At 29.0% G+C, this 18,118-nt stretch overlaps 1 protein-coding gene across 1 annotated transcript; it reads left to right on the forward strand.

Annotated features, from left to right (window-relative positions):
- The first annotated feature begins 212 nt into the window (after positions 1–212).
- Positions 213–4,121, forward strand: LOC131661718 (linamarin synthase 2-like). The gene is made up of 2 exons (XM_058931322.1): positions 213–933; positions 3,078–4,121. The coding sequence occupies exons 1-2, from the start codon at positions 432–434 to the stop codon at positions 4,019–4,021; spliced, it is 1,446 nt and encodes a 481-aa protein (XP_058787305.1). The 5' UTR covers positions 213–431; the 3' UTR covers positions 4,022–4,121.
- Positions 4,122–18,118: the final 13,997 nt, after the last annotated feature.

An 18,118-nucleotide genomic window follows, 5' to 3' on the forward strand; every position in this document is an offset into this window, starting at 1 on the left:
AGAAAGCGTGATAATGGGTCACCCTATCTCAGTCTTCTACCCACAAGAAATTATTTGGCTGGACTGCCATATTTTCTTATTCTTCTACCCGCAACAAAGTCCTTTATCGACATCCTCAGTTTCTTAGATTTGTTTCTAAATTTTCTTTATCCGCTTATAATAACTAGTAGTTTATTGATGAATGAAATGAACTAGAATATCTTGCCCAAAAAATAACAACTATTCCCACATTTGAATATTTCTCCAACGTTATCCTTAACATCCTTTTAGTAAACAACATTATCCTTTTAACAACCGCCGTTTTAATAGACTACTTACATGTTGTCTGGTTCTTCTCCACCTATTATATTAATTCACAAAAGTATAGTGCTGAGAGAGTTGATAGATGAGATTGAACCCACAAAAATATCAAAGAAAACAAAACAATTTCAATGGAGTCTAATCAAAAACCTCATGCTGTATTTGTTCCATTTCCAGCACAGGGTCATATCAACCCAATGATGCAGCTAGCCAAACTCTTCCGTTGCAACGGTTTCCACATAACCTTTGTCAACACCGAGTTCAACCATAAACGTTTCATTAGATCTCTTGGATCAGACTTCGTGAAAGGTCTCCCAGATTTTCAATTCGAAACCATACCCGATGGTTTACCAGAATCAGATAAAGACGCAACACAAGATGTCGAACCGTTGTGTGAAGCAGTTAGAAATAACTGTTATGCTCCGTTGAAAGAGCTTGTGATTAAGCTCAACACTTCATCACCAGATATTCCAGTTACTTGTGTAGTTGCTGATGGACTTTCGGGGTTTGCTGGAAGAGTAGCGAAGGATTTGGGGATTCGAGAGATGCAGTTTTGGACTGCTTCTGCTTGTGGATTTCTTGGATATTTGTATTTTGATGAACTTGTCGAAAGGGGAATTCTTCCATTCAAAGGTACCACTCAAATTGCGTTTAATTTTATCAATGAATAAAAGTAAATTGAACCAAAGTGTGTGTTAATTTTTTTTTTTAATAAACAATGATATAAGATATCGCATTAGAGTTAGGGCTATAACCCTTACAATATAATTTAAAGATAACTTTTACTAATTATAAAAAAAAATTTTAATAGAATCACTATTACACAATTATCTTAAAAGAATTAGAGATAACCACTTTAAGGCTAAAAGAAAATAAAATTTCGCAAATTAGTCGATAAATTATCAAGGAGGTGTGAAAGAAAAAACTTGCAAATTAGTCAATAGGTTAGTAAAGAAAGTGACAAGTCTAAAAGGTCGGCTATATGAAAAGTATTCTAATGACTAAGCTTATTAATTACTATTATTATATTTTAAGTTTGAAATATACTCTAAAAAATAGATTATGATATTCTATCACTTTTAATTAGATAACAAATAAAAAACTTATTGAAATATATTAAAAGTGAATGGTTAGAAACACCAAAATACACAAAGGATTAGTACATATTTTGTAAATTATCCAAAAGGCAATTTACTTCTTTTTGTACAAAAAGACAATTCAATATAAATTGATAGAAAAAAGAAAGCAATACTTCCACAACTCCGATCCAGAGTATGCTTCCATGTGAATACATCATATTTAAGTAAAAACTTTTCAACAAATAAAAGAGAAACACCAAGAATAAACTACATACTTTTCACATTCACTATTTACCATTATATGGTGTCTATATTTAAATAGTGTTCTTTAGTATTAGTAACTTAATAACAAATAATTAAAATGTTAGGAATTCCAACTTATACATGTAGATGTTTTTCTGGCTAGTAGCAAACTGGATAGACAAGACATTTAAAAATAGTTTTTGTAACGGTTAATACATTGTTATGCTTGCTGAGGCTTTCAAATATTAAACTAATAAATATTACATTATAGAAAAAGATTAAATTAGGAAATAAAATTAAAGATATTTTCCTTAACAATTAACTGCATATCCACATCCAAAGTTATATAAAAATTATAACAAGAAAAAACCTTTGAAATTTGTTTACGTCGCTTGTTTTTCATTGTGTACACAATTTCCTTCATTTATAAATTATTTCCTTATCTAGAGGAAAAGGGTAAGGCTCTGTTTGGTAAAAATAGCGGTTGATTGATAAGCTAGCTGATAGCTGATAGCTTATGGCTGATGGCTAATGACTGATAGCTTATAGCTTATAGCTGATGACTGATGACTTATACCTGATAAGCTGATTGAAGTGTTTGGTAAAATTAGCGGTTCAACTAACTAATTAATTAAAATGACATAAAGGACATTTAATATATAATTATTTTATTTTAAACTAAAATAAATTATAGAGGGTAAAAGTGGATTTTAGTTAAAATAATAAGGGTAAAAATGGAAGAAAAAATGATAAGCTATAAGCTATAAGCTAAAACGCTATTTGAAATAGCGTCTGAAAAATAAGCTATAAGCTAGTAAAATAAGCTATAAGCTCGTAATGAAAAGACCGTTACCAAACAGGTCTTTTATTGTTATATGAGCTTATAAGCTATAAGCTATAAGACATAAGCTCAAAAAGTGACATGCCAAACAGAGCCTAACTAGATACTAACAAAAAAATAATGAAATATGATTCATTCAGTCACACTTTCCGGTATTCACGTGTTTGGTTTATTTGTAGTAGTTAGATTAAGATTAAACATATTAAATTTAATATAATATTTAATTTTGTAAAAATTTATAACATACAGTTTAAAATTTAAATCGTCTTATCAAAATCTAACAATCACAAATACACGAAATGCATGAATGTGTCAAAATTTGTGTGCAGGAAATAGTGGTCCAATTATACCAGCGGTGTTGGCTTCCTCGTGTGTTATTATGGTATAGGTTGTATGTTTGGTTTCTATATTTTGATTTGTATTTTGTTTATGCTTTTATATTTTCCTTTCTTTATTTTATGTATGAATTAAATTTTTCTAATACTTACTCTATGTTTTTATTTTTAAATTTTAATATTATGTAATCATTAAAAAATATTATTAAATTTAAATCAAAGTATACGTATTTAATAAAACCCTTCATTCATGGTAACTTACTTTTGTCAATTTTTTAGATGAAAATTTTAATGTCGATGGTACCTTGGAAACAAGTTTAGATTGGACTTCAGGAATGAAAGATATTAGACTAAAAGATTTACCAAGCTTCATAAGAATCACCGATCTGGATGATATTATGTTTAATTTTCAAGGATCTGAAGCACAAAATTGTTTGAGATCGTCAACAATTATAATTAACTCATTTGAAGAATTGGAAGGTGAAGCTCTCGACACCCTTAAGACTAAAAATCCAAACATATATAGTATTGGTCCCCTTCACATGCTTGGTAGGAATTTTCCAGAGAAGGAGCATGGTTTTAAGGAGAGTGGATCAAGTTTGTGGAAAACTGATAGAGAATGCATAAAATGGTTGAACAAATGGAAACCTTTCTCTGTCTTATATGTTAATTATGGAAGTGTAACTGTTATGACAAATAATCACTTGAAAGAATTTGCTTGGGGAATAGCAAATAGTAAGTTACCATTCTTATGGATAATGAGGCCAGATACAGTAATGGGTGAAGAAATTACATCTTTACCACAAGAGTTTTTAAATGTGGTCAGGGATAGAGGATACATAACTAGTTGGTGTTTTCAAGATGAAGTTCTTGCTCATCCATCTGTAGGGGGATTTTTAACTCATTGTGGTTGGAATTCTACACTTGAAGCTATTTCTTCAAGTGTGCCTACTATTTGTTGGCCATTTTTTGCTGAACAACAAACAAATTGTAGATATTTATGTAACACTTGGAGAATAGGGATGGAAATTAACTACGATGTGAAAAGGGATGAGATAACAGAAATTGTGATGAAAATGATGGAAGGAGAAAAGGGAAAAGAAATGAGACACGAGTGCTTGAAGTGGAAAAAGAAAGCTACAAAAGCTACTAACTTGGGAGGATCGTCAAACAATAATTTTCATAAGTTAATCAAAGAGGTTCTTCGTCCCAATGTTATTTGAGTTTTAAATATCAGTCTAATATATGAACTGTGTTTGATTTAGATGTAATATTTATGTTATATTACTTTTATTTAAAATATTTTCATTTCGTATTATTGTATTATGATTGTTAGTTCTTAAGAATGATATTAAGAATAAAAAATTCGACGATTTTTGTATAGTTTATGCAAAAATAAAAGTCACTTTTAGTTTATCCAATATTTTTTAAAGAAATCTTCTAACTTAATCAATCACAATATGATTGATATTAATATTATTATGTTCAAGTTTTTTAAGCTCGATATCTAGTCCTAAGACTAACTAATTTGAAGTAAATTAGTCTTGTAACATCCCAATTTTATTAGCTATTTATTTAGTTAGCCTTATTTGATGTTTTAGTAATTGTTTGTTTTATTTAATTATTATTTGGTATGATAAATATTTAATTGTGTGTTATTATGCTAATTGGGCTATTTGAATAATTAGTAGAATTATAAGATAAAATATTGTGGGTCTAATTAATTAGAAAGAGTAGTTGGGTGGGTTAAGCCCAATATCACAAATAGAGTTAGTAGAGATTTGTGAGAAAATAACCTAATTACAAGAAAAAGAGAGAAAGATAGAAAGAAGAGAAAAGAGGCTAAAGAGAAAGAACATAGAAGAGAAAGAGGAGAGAATTGTAGATTCTTGAAGAGGGCGGATTAAAATCAAGAGGTAAGGATTAGAATCTAAGTTAATATAGGTTTATATGATTGGGTAATGTTTGTGTGTTGCTATGAGCATAATCTCTATTCTTGCAATTTCATGATTTGGGAATGTTAGATGTTAGATTTCATGAGATTTGAGCCATTAAACATGTTTTTAGTATTAATTGTTGATAATACATGCTAAATACTAGTTGTAAATGCTATTTCTCATTGTTTGAAAGTGATTTTGGGGTGTGGGAGTGATTATTGCAGTACTGAGTTTCTCTGCATTTTTCTGCATTTTCGCTAGTTCACTAAGCGGGATTGAGTCCCGCTAAGCGAAGTCTGGGAGAATTTCTGAAAATTCGCGAGTCCGCTAAGCGGGATTGGTCTGCTAAGCGAGCCTGTGAAAACCGTTGTGATAGGTAGCGCACTTTCTAGTTTATTACAACGGCTATTGGGTCGTGATAGTACGTATCATATATTCAACGACACTCTACATAACAACTCCTGAGCCCGCGTTGTTATATATCTTTCCCAACAATTGTTAATTGGATTTTCTCTAGTAGTGGAAATGATATCACAACTTGGCACCTTTTTTTGTAAAATAATACATTTAAATAGTAAAAGTGCATATACTATGAGTCAAACCATTGACCTTTCAGTAAAAACAAAGTTTCATAACCACTACGCTAACTAGCTTGCATTGCATATTAAGTTGAACAACTAATATTTATATATTTATTTTAGGTTTATAATTTTGAGCCCCCTATTTTTTGGAGGTCCTGGAATGTGGGTCTGATTGCCCTGACCCAAGACCGACCCTGAGTGTCATTGTTCTGGATTGGAAACAGAATTGTTTGTGAATTGAGATGATGGACTTTTAGTGGGGTGTTACAATTCTCAGTTTCAACTAAACGTGATGGTGGATCTGCAACATTAGCACTCCAACAGTCAGGTCAATTAATGAATTCAAAATTGAGTAGGGTGAAGTATTAAAAGTGTGTATATCATAAGCCTTACGCATGTGGATATAGGGGAGGCAAAATGGTCCGCCTACCCCGTCCTACCTTAAACACGTAAAAAAGAAAAACGAGGTGGACAAGCTCGCCAAGTATAAATGAGCATAAAATTCATGTTCGCCCTACCAAAATAGCGGGTTGTCGGACGACGGACTTGTCCGTCTATTTTTTATTTTTGTTTTTTTTAATTTATGGCTTAATTGCAACTTTAGTCCCCCTATTTTGTCTTTTTTTTATTTTGATCCCTCTATTTTAAAAACTACTATTTTAGTCCCCTTTTAAGTTTTTTGTGCAATTTTCGTCCCCCTTTTTGCTTTTTCCTGCAAAATTAGTCCCTATTGTTGTCCCTTTTTCAACATAAAACTCAAAAGGGGGACCAAAATCGTGGTTTTAAAAATAGGGGGACCAAAATCAAAAAAAAAAATATAGGGACCAAAATTACAATTAAACCTTTATTTTTTTAATAAATTAATATTTTTTTTATCTTTCAATTAAAATTTTCACTTATTTTATAAAACATTCCCCTAAGTGGATATATACAGATTGATCAAATAATTGTGGGATTTTATGAGGAAACAACTAATGGACTCTCCTTATTTCACCATTATTTAATTTTATAAAAGCCGATAGATTAAGTGCGGTAAAGTTTCGTATCTTGTACTTAACTCATTTTATTTGAGAATTTCTTTATCCACCTCCTTATGGGGTCACTCCAGCGAAAATCTCATTTTACCCCGCTTTGGAAATGCATTTCAGAATTTTTTTTTAAAATTTTTCCAGACTTCGGAAGTGCATTTCCGAAAAAATTCCAAAAATTGGGACTTTGACTAATTCGGAGATGCATCTCCGAAACAACAACAAAAAATCTTAAAAAATCCTAAAAATTAATTTTAACATATTAATTAATTCACATATCATAAATTTGATATAATTTTTGAGTAATGAATAATAATAATAATATATTTTGATATAATTTATGAGTTATGAATAATAGTTATTATATATTTCTATCCTGATTCATATTTTAAAATTTAAAATAATTTTAATTAAAATAATTAAAATAATTTCACTTACAAAATAAGTTATAATTTTTTATTTATATATTGATAATAATTGTTATATATTTATAAATAAAAATTAAAAAAATGAGTGTTTTAATTTATATATTTATATAATAATTATAATAATTATTATATATTTATAAAAATTATTATATATTTATATATTTATATAATAATTATAAAAATTTAAAAAATGAGTGTTTTAATTTATAATAATTATTATATATTTATATATTTATATAATAATTATTATATATTTATATATTATATAATAATATATTTCACTTACAAAATTAATAATTACGATTATATATTTATATATTTCTATTCTGATTCATAATTAAAAGTGAGTTATAATTTTTTATTTAGTTTAAATAAATTAAAAAAAGATTTTGACTTAATTTTATTTAATGAATAAATTTTATATTTAATTTTATATAATTCAAAATTTACTTATGAAATTAAGATGTTTTTGATTTATATAAGTTAGTAAAATAATTTTTAACTTTAAAATTGTTTAGGAAATTTTGATTCACCTTGATTTTATTGATTCACCTTCATTTTATTTATTCACTTTCATTTTATACCTATTAATTGTATTGATTCACCTTGATTTTAATTTTTTAATAATTATTGAATTCTTTCGTAAGTGTATATCCGAAATATTCCCAGATCAATTTGGTCTTGGAATATTTCGGATATGCATCTCCGAAAACACCCCTCTCCCAAAAAGGGGTGTTTTCGGAAATGCATCTCCGAAAACTCAAAAAGGGGTGTTTTCGGAAATGCATTTCCGAAAACACTTTTTTTAATAAAAGTACATTTTCGGAAATGTATTTCTGAAACAAAGGGTATTTTGGTAAATTCGCCAGAGTTGACTAAGAAGGTTAGGAGGTGGGTAAAGAAATTTCCTTTTATTTTACATAAAACCAATATCAAAGGTTATTAACAAATTTGACGCATTTACTCACTTTTAAAAATTTTCATAATTTTATGAATAAGAATTTGCGTCATATTACTAATTAATAGCTATATATTTAAGGTGTTGTTTGCTTTGTTTGTATGTGTATATGACGTGAAGATTTATATAATAGAAGTATTAGTTAATTCAATGAACATAAAATATTAATTTTGATGTTTACTTTAAAGGTAATGATGCCGACGTATGTAGATCAATCAATGTCAATGGTGAAAATTAACACAGTTTTGACCAAATCTTTGCGAGAGTATTGGAAGTTACTATTATTTTTTCCAGTAACGAATATTCAAAGTAGAAACGCGCAAACTACGCGTTCATTTTTATCAAAAAGTTTCGCATTTAATTTACAGAAAACATTTTTCTCCATTTTACATACCTTTAATGTAATTAATTACATTTTACTCCTATATTTTAGTACTAATAAAAGTATTTCTGATCTGTTATTAAGGCTAAAAGTCGAAACTTTTTGGGCTATATGAATAGAGAATGACCTTATCCATGTTTTTTATAAGAAAGATAAAAAATGTTTCTTAGTTATAAATATTGCTATTGTAACTTCAATAACAAAAAATGAGAGTGAAATTCAAACAACCTTTGGAATCTTTAGTTTGAATCCGATAACTTTTTTAATTAGTAGTTAAAATGGTAATAATTAATGAATATTCATACAATTTTGAGTCAAAATTTAAAAAACAATTGTATCGCAATTTTAAAAACAAATACAACTACCAGTATATTTAGGAGTATTTAATAATATGCTAATCTTTTTTTTTTAAAAACAATATATAAATTAAACTTTTTAATTTTAATTAATCTGTATTAATTAAATTAAAGTGGTGTAAATTGTTGATATGAAATTTAATAATTTATTGCATCATTTATTTATATTTATATATTAATATAAATAAATTGTTGATGTTTATAAATTTACAATTTAGAAAAATTATTTTTATATTTTCAAATAAATTATTATTAAAAATAAATTATAAAAACGAAATAAATATCTTTTTATTAAAAAATAATATACTTTATCATCAGTAAATTATGAATTTGTTAGTAGTTTCAACGATATCCGACCATAAAGTTAGGCATTATAAACGATATTTTCCTTTTAAATTTAAAACTAGAGGAAAAATCACCATTTTAGGAGTCAAAATCTTGTTGAATTTAGAATATTTTGAAAAATTCCTCTATAAAACATGTAAACTAATTTCGTTCATGTTATACAACTATTAAGAAACTATATATGAATTTTATAATATATGATTCTCATAAAAATTAATAACTTTAATGTGTATACCTTGATGATTAAAAATGATTGTAATACCCTTAGATTCAATCTATCTATTTTCTTCACATTTCCTCCAAACACTTTCATAATGGCTATTTGCACTATTACAAAAAAAAAATCATTTAACATCGGACGTCAAGTCATATAACGCTGATTACATAAGCGAGGTAACGGAGGACATCACGATAACTTGCCACTTAACTCCTTGATTTTTGGATAATCGAGGGGATAGTTGAAATGGTCTTTGATTTGATCCCCAAGAATAATTTTTCATATTTTCAAAACTAGCGTCAAGCTCTCGCTTTATGACCAAAATCGAGGGGAAAGAAAAAAATCTTAAAAATAAATAAATTACATTGCTTACACAAAACAATAATAAATAAATAAATTAATTTACAAACTACTTTGTTTACAAAGAATATTATATCGTTTGCGCAGAATATTAAAATAAAAATATGAAACAAATTTTGAAGAGAAAATGTTGGAATTGAATCATGGAAAAGATCAATATTGGATGCAAGTATATTCTTAATGGTTTTTGCATGCATTTTTTTAATATAAAACAAAAAAAGGGTTAGATAAATAAAATAAATATTCAGTTATATGATTATTTAAGAACACAAACCTTGAATTCAAATAATTTTTTACTCTTGCAATCTATCATAGAGAACTTTTTTGCTTCTTTAAGTTTCAAAATTTTCATTATCAAATGTTTCATTATCAATTTTGATATTCAAAATGCTTCTTATAATGAATGTTTTTTAGGTTTCGGATCATTAATGGCGGTATTTTGAACGGTGATACTCTTTAAATAAACGACAAAGATTTGTTTAAGAACGATGAAGAAACTCAAGAAACACGCTTATATTTCCACTCGGTTACGATTCAAAACCAAGGTAAAAATACAATAAAATAGGTTTTATCCAAAGCACAACATATCTCTTGGTTTCTGTTAAAAACCGAGGGTAATAGCTTTTTTAAATAAAAAAAACAAATTACATTGTTTACACAATATAATAAAATACATTATTTACAAAAAATCCAGATTTTGACAAATTTGATTCATCTTCGTCACTGTTATTCTTGAAGAACAACAAATCTTTGTTGTTATCAAGATTTTATTGTATACCCTTTGTGCGCATTCTTTTCAAGTTCAATGGATTGCATGCTTCAAACTTCTGATAAGTTATCTGTTCCAACCCTGGAAAAATATTTTTTCTACACATGCAATCCATCCCAGAGAATTTTTCCAAGATTTAATTATCTTGAGCAAATATTTTTATGACAAATGCTTTCACAAGAAAGAGAACAAGATATGTAGAGAGTTTCTTGTGGATTGATGTCTTGATAACGTCTCGAGCGTTGTTACTTTATGAATGCATGGCTGAGATTCGTTGTTGTAGCTGAGTACTAAACCCCTCGGTTCTTTGTGAAAACCGATGGGAAATATTTTTTTAAAATTAAAAAATAAAATAAGATAACCCCTCTGTTTTATAAAAATTGAGGTAATATATTACTTGCAAAAAATTATGAATGGTAAAAAAAATTGAAAGTAACATGTCTTGTTTCCATTTCAATTTTTTACCATTCACCATTATTTTCGTTCTTGCAATTTACAACATAGGAAGGATTAAATTTTTCAATATTGTCGTAATGTTGTTTTCTTTGATTCACAACATAGGAAGGTTATTCCAAAAATACAATAACAACATCAACACCATTATGTGAGATACATTGCAAGGGCAGGAAAATGTTTTGTTCAAGGCAGAAGAAAAATGTACAATAGAAAACACTGAAGATTTTTTCTGTCTTGCAATCTGTTCCAAAGAATGATGCATACGAGTTTGGAGCGGCTACATATAAGTTAGGTTTAAGGTAAAACTTTATTATCGAGTGCTTTTATAGTAAAATCTGGTCATCTAATCCATCCGTTATTATAGAAACAGGAGGAATAAATCATTTAATTTAGAAAAAAAACAAAGACATCATTTTTAAATAAATAAAAATATAAACTGCATTTGCTGGGATTCAAAGTATGTCATGAATTATTTTTCTCCTCGGTTTTATTCAGTAACCAAGGGAATAAGTTGTATTTATTTAAAAAAATAAAACATGGCGTGCTTGAGCATTATACCTCAATTTTTTGTTTGGTGAGGTGAAAGTTTTGTCATGAAATATATTATTTGTATTAGTGTTGGTAGATAAACTAGTATGAAAGGAAGAGAACCTTTTGTGCAATAATGTGTTATAACTTTCATCAAATCACCACTATTTTTATATGTTATTCACACCTCTTCACAATAACTCCTTTTCACTTTATTTGAATGATAACTTTTCCTATTATTTAAATATCACATTTTTTATATTATTTAAATACAACATTTTCTTATTATTTAAATAATACCTCTTCATATTATATCATTTGAATAACATCTTTTCACACGAGTCGTTTTAAATATTTATTAAAATATTCTTACGTTCTTCCACTTGACTCATATGACTTAACAGTACGTAAATTATTATGCATATTAACGAACCTTACATGCTTTGGTTTCATTATTTATCATAATTAAGAATATAAACCAATAAAAGTCATGACGATCATATATCATTCAATCGACATATTCCATTTCACTATATTGACTTTTCTCCTTATTATGATTATTATTTGAAAAGTGCTTAATGGTTTCAACAATAGTGTTGTTATTAGTAGCATAATTTGTTCTTATTATCATTAATTGCACGAAATATATAAGTAGAACACAAAACAAATAAGAAAAATTACATAAATGAGCTCTAAGTGTCACATACATCAATAAAACATCATTATTAATTAAAACTATAATGACCATGTTTTCTACATGGCAACCAAATACTTTAGGTGGTAACCCTTTCGTTAAATGGTCAACAATCATAAAATTTGTGCTGATAAGATCAATTGACACTCTATGTTTCTGAACTTTTTCTTAAACGATAAAGTGTTTTAATTCCATATGTTTAACACCTTTAGAATACTTGTCATTTTTAGACAAAAAGACCGCCGCAAAATTATCACAATAAATTTTCAGCGGTCTGGAAAGACTCTCGACAAGCCCAAGTCCTGAAATAAAGTTTCATAGCTAATTAGCTTGAATCGTGGCCTCAAAGCATGTCCCAAATTCATCCTTCATATTGAATGCAACAATGACAAACTACTACACACTTTTCCATAATATCCATCCTTCAACAAAAACATATACATAACCAAAAAGATAGGCTTTGTATATATGTTTTGAGTGGTTTATACTAGTTTGGATTAAACAAGATTTGTATATATGTTTTGAATGGTTTATACCAATTTGGATTAAAAAGGCTATGTATACAATTTTATACCAGTTTTGAATGTATACCAATTTGTTATATACATTTTTATACCTAAAAGTAGATTTTAGTTTAAACAGATTAAAAAAAAAGTAGGTTTCTGGAACGACCAAAAATCAGATTAAAAAAAGCAGCTTTCTGGTATGCCTACAAACAATTTAGTGTCGGCCTTAAGAGACGCTAATTCATACGTGGCAGAATATAGCGTCGCCAAAAACTGACGCTAAAGTTTGACAGGCAAACCATTTTATTTGGGGTTATCCAATCATAAGTAAACACGTGGCACATAATAGCGTCGTAATAAGCTGACGCTACCAAACGTGGAAAACTATTTTTTTAGTGACAGTCCAATGAAACATTAACACATGTTACATTCTCGAGTCGGTCCACTAGCCGACGCTAAGTTCTGGAAAATAGTGTAGATCAAATACCATATATTATCGTCGCATTAGCGTTTTTAGAAGTCGACGCTATGGTTAGCATCGGTGTACACTACAAGTAGCTTCTAGCATTGAAGAGTCGGCCCCGACATCAAAATTTAGTCGACGCTAATTCGTTGTAGTGTCGGTTTTCTGTATGTTAGCGAGGGCTTTTGGCCGATGCTAAATAGTTGTTTTCTTGTAGTGCAATCGAAAAAAATCTAAATTTGAATATCCAATCATCTCAAGATGATTTGTCCTCCTATAAGTAAGCATGAGATCCTTCATTTCTTGTAAATATCTCAATACTTTATTTGCAGCTATCCAATGGTTCATCCTGGATTACTCTGGTATCTTCCTAGCATACAAATTGCAAAACTGATATCTGGTCTCGTACATGTTTGAGCATATATCAAACTCCCAACAACAGATGCATAAGAAATACTTTTCATTTTTTTCCTTTCCAATTGATTCTTTGAACATTGCATGAGACTAAATTTGTCTTCTTTCTGTATTGGAATAAGAGATGCTGAACATTTATCCATTCTAAAAATTTATTGATATATGCTTTTTGAGACAAGCCTAACAATCCTTGTGATCTATCATGAAATATTTCTATTCTAGTCACATAATTTGCCTCACCCATATATCTCATTTAAACGAATCGCCGGACCGGAAGAAACTGTCGTCTCATTTTGGGTATGGGGGATGAACAACTTTCTTTTGTGCTCGTGCCACCTAAAATAACTTTTAATGGCAGTTGATCATCTACATTTGTACTCGGTTTGACGATTACACCCATCGGTGCCAATTTCCGCATCATAAAAACAACAACTCAAAACATATATGTCATGTTATAAGACCATAAAGCGGATGTAACACACAACTAAATTTGTACATACCACATGAAGCTCATCCAACTCTTTCTTGCGCAATTCCCACTCACGTGATAATATTTTTTCTAAATTCTTATCGTAATGCACATCCATCTCCTTTTTTTTTCAATTCTCAATCTTGTTCTAATCTTTCTTCAAACTTATTATCGTAGTTCTTGTAAATCAACTTCTTTTGGGATTCATGGTCCTGTGCTAATATTTATTTTAAATTCTTTCTCGATTATCCGAAGTATAATCTCATGCAGATGCCTTGTCCAACATCACAGACCCTTCCACCATACTCCTTTATTCTTTTTTCTTCTAGTAATATATCATGTTGTACATGTGGAACAAAGGAACCTTGACTGGCCATACCAACCAACAAACCTTACACAAAATATGAGTAAGATATCATTACCAAAGAGATTTAAATTATACACAACAAATCCTATATTTAATATTCTAATTGAAAAAATAATCTACTTACAATCTTCTCAGTGAGTGCATGTTAGGCATCTAAAGTGAACTCTCCACCTGGTGTTTGTTATGCCCTCTTCCAATTCTCATGTCGTGATTGTTGAGATGTTTTACAATCATGAATTATTGAGTCATCTCCCAATTGTTGTCTTTTTTCATTAATAATTTATTTCTCAAGTTTTCTATAACCCTCACGAGATAATTTATGGGGATATTTATTTTTTCTTGTTTTCCTTTCCCATTGACTTTTAACCTATTATAAACATACTGAAAATATTAATTTAAATGATTGTATCTAAAAAGAATCAGCATAAAACACAATAAGATTATTCTTCTGAAAATAAGATTATTACTAACGAAGAAATTAGTAGAACTATGAGACTTGAAAAACCTCTCCCAAACGTTCATATTAATAAAATTATCACAGTTGGATGCTCAAGATCAAACTTAGACTTCCTAATGTAATCACATGTGATTTGTGACTTAAAGCCCCTTAAACGTTCACCAGCATAAGAGATCCACATATTCATCAATTTATGTCTCACTTTCTTAAAAATCTAAAACTGACTACCGTTACATTAAAAAGTAGGTATTAGAAATTTTAAAAAATACTATGAAATTATGTAAATTAGAAATAATACTTGAATTTTTGTCCATATGTCTTTTTCAGATCAATTGATACCTGGCTCCAATCATCAAGAAAAGTACTCATTTTGCTACGTCCAAGAAACGTCATATAACTCCTACAAAGAAAGCTTCCTTACCATAACAAGTCCAACTTTCATGATAAAACTCGATCGACAACCTAACACTCGAGTTGCAATTTTTTTTGTCAATTTAGCCATCAACGTAGCACCTCTAGTGTTTATTTCTTTTATCCATATTATCTGAACACTCATTTGTATGAGTGGCAATAGATGAATAGTTCATCTACGTTCAAAACAAAAACAAAAGAAATATTGTATGAGTTTCGTCTTTCCTTCTTGCAAGTATCATTCGTGTCCCTCCTTCGAGTTTTTCGACTTGTATTCCATTGCTTTCTACGACCTGAAGCGATATTTATGGAGTTCGACTATATTTATTGAATAACTAGGTTGATAAGATATGATGGTTAAGAAATGGAGATGATACGATGGGGAACAAGTTGAAGATGATACATTTTTAGGCTTTTCTTCGTTAATGGAGATGATAAACTTGGTAGGGATCAAAGTGGTTTTCGTAAGCGTTGGATGGGATTTTCGTAAAGTAATATAAACTTAAGAGACATGACAAGTAAGCTCTGTTTCTTGAATAAGAGTAATACATTTCACCAAGACTGGAAAATCAAACCATGATGAAATCCTATTTATTTATTTATTTTAATTTGAGCAAAGCGTCAATTTTTTAACAATTTAAAAATTGAAAAAAAAGGAAAACATTTCACCACAGTTGAAAATTCAAACCATGGAAAAAAAGTTTCTTATATTTATATTAAAAATAAATGCATCACTATAATTTTAAATAAATCACAAATTTAAGATTTCCACACGGTTGTTATAATTTTAAGAAAAAAATGAAGGAGGCTAATTTCTAAGATGTCATAACGGTTATTCACACAATCGTAATGAAAATAACGTCATAGTATGTATTATTTGTAGTAGTGTATTGTTCTCGTTTGTTGAGCGATGGCATAAGGAGACACCATCCTTTCATCTTCCATTTGGTGAGGTGACAATTACCATGAATGACGTCTCCGGGCTCTTCCATGTCCATAGGTAACCTTTTTACCCTCCTCTAAGTAACCAGGAGCTTGCATGTATTATGGTTGAGCATTAATTAAGGGTTACCAAGGCCATGGTCTTGGAGGAGTTCAAGTTTAATAGGGTTTCTCACTTTCGTATCTACTGGCTCCATGAGACGTATCAGACATTGGTGGAACACTCTATGTATGAGGTGGCCGATAAGGTATACATGTTGCATCTTGTAGGATGTACTATCCTAGAAAATAAGTCTCATGTATAATCGATACAAGATACGTATCTCTATTTTCTGAGCTAGAGCATGAGGATGTGCTGCTTGGATAGTACTATGTATTGTCCTTATAGTGGCGAATTTCTTTGAGATGAGGCAACTTACCGATTATATGAGTCTATTTCAGGTATGAAAATTTATTATCTTTTTTTATTTAGTTCTTATTTATCAAAGATAATTTTTGCATATGTAGTTTCTTCCTCTTGTGCAGTGTTAGTGTTGGATATTCGAGCATTTCCCGCCCAACTGTGACAAGCGTGTTTGTGTTCCTATCACAGACTCCCCACTGGCCACCAGATGAAGGGCCATACTTTCACATCTAGAAGATCTACAAGAGTACAGATAGAGGATCGATGTGCTGACCGTAGACGATGTCTTATGGACACCCTATGTAAAGCATATAGTGCATTAGGACTGTGATGACATTGTCTTGTTTTTGAGTTATTTGTGAAGAAATAGTTCAATGGCTAGATATTTACATAAGAGGTGTTTGTGCTAGTTTGGGTATATTTCGAATTTTTTGTGTGCATATCATATTTTTATAACCTACAGAATATTTTGCAAATTGGGAGGGTACTAAATTTAATTTTAAGGGTGTTAGGATAAAGTCTCATTGTAAGGTGATGATTGTCTAACTTTTAAACACATGTTCAGACCATATATTATATGATGTGGTCTCTCAACACACCCCCTCCCCTCACGCCCAATACTAGACATCTAGAACATGGAAATAAATGAAAACCTGATAACAAATGACCCAACAGAGCTTAAACCAGATTCTTGACGCTATATTCAGAATTGTGGTTGAGTCTAACTCAACCTCACAAAATTGATTTGTAACGTGATGGTTGTTTCTTCTTATAAACATATATTTAGACCATATATATTATCTGATGATATACTCTATAAAAAAACACACCCCTCATGCTCATAACTACCTCACGCTCATAACTAGTGAATGGTGGACGGTCTCATAACAAAAGTATGATAGTAAGTGACCCGACAAATCTTGAATCATTCTCGGATACCACGTTAAGAAATCTGATTGAATCAAACTCATTCATATGAAACCAACTTTGTATGGTTGAGTTAAGCCCAACCACACATTTCTTATTTTGGAAAAAATATTTAATTCAATTTACAATTTTAAATTAATTTAAATACATAGTTAATTAAATCATAAATCATAATAGATTAAAAAAGAAAATTTCTTTATTGACCCCTCTATGGGGAAAATTTCCCGCGAAAATTCCAAACTATCCCTGCTTCGAAGATGCATCTCCGAAGTGAATTTTTTAGATTTTCTCAGATTTTGGAGATGCATCTCCGAAAAAATCCCAAAAATTGAGATTTTGATTAATTTGGAGATGCATTTCCGAAAAAAAAACCCCAAAAATATTTTTTCGGATATACATATCCGAAAAAATCCCAAAAATTAAAAATTTTGGGATATTAATTAATTCACATATCATAAATTTGATATAATTTATGAGTTATAAATAATAATTATTATATATTTCTATTCTGATTCATATTTTAAAATTTAAAAATAATTTCAATTATAAAAAAAAATAAAAATAATTCTAATTATTAAAATGAATTTATTATATTAGAATGACCCAAAAACTATCATATTCAGTTCTTTTTATTTCTATCAAATAATAATTTTTTTTTCATTTTGATACTTTGTTTCTTTATTCTTTTGAATCTATCAACTATTATTTTTAGTATATTAAAAAATTATAAATTTTGATTCCTCTAAATTATTTGCTACTATTTTAATTTAATTTTTTTTTTGCAAAGTTTCACGTGGTGCACTTGTGTATTTCAAATAATATTTTTATGACATTTCATCAATACAAATTTAAATTATTATTAGTTTAATAAATTTCCTATTTAATTTTTAAATTTTATTAATTTATTTATAAATTTGAGTTA

Source organism: Vicia villosa, linkage group LG3, assembly GCF_029867415.1.
Source record: "Vicia villosa cultivar HV-30 ecotype Madison, WI linkage group LG3, Vvil1.0, whole genome shotgun sequence".
Taxonomy (NCBI): domain Eukaryota; kingdom Viridiplantae; phylum Streptophyta; class Magnoliopsida; order Fabales; family Fabaceae; genus Vicia; species Vicia villosa.

Excerpts from the sequence above, each read along its gene's own strand:
- LOC131661718 (XM_058931322.1), top strand. The coding sequence starts at position 432 with ATGGAGTCTAATCAAAAACCTCATGCTGTATTTGTTCCATTTCCAGCA. Across the intron at positions 934-3,077 it reads GGGAATTCTTCCATTCAAAG|ATGAAAATTTTAATGTCGAT; the intron begins GTACCACTCAAA and ends TCAATTTTTTAG.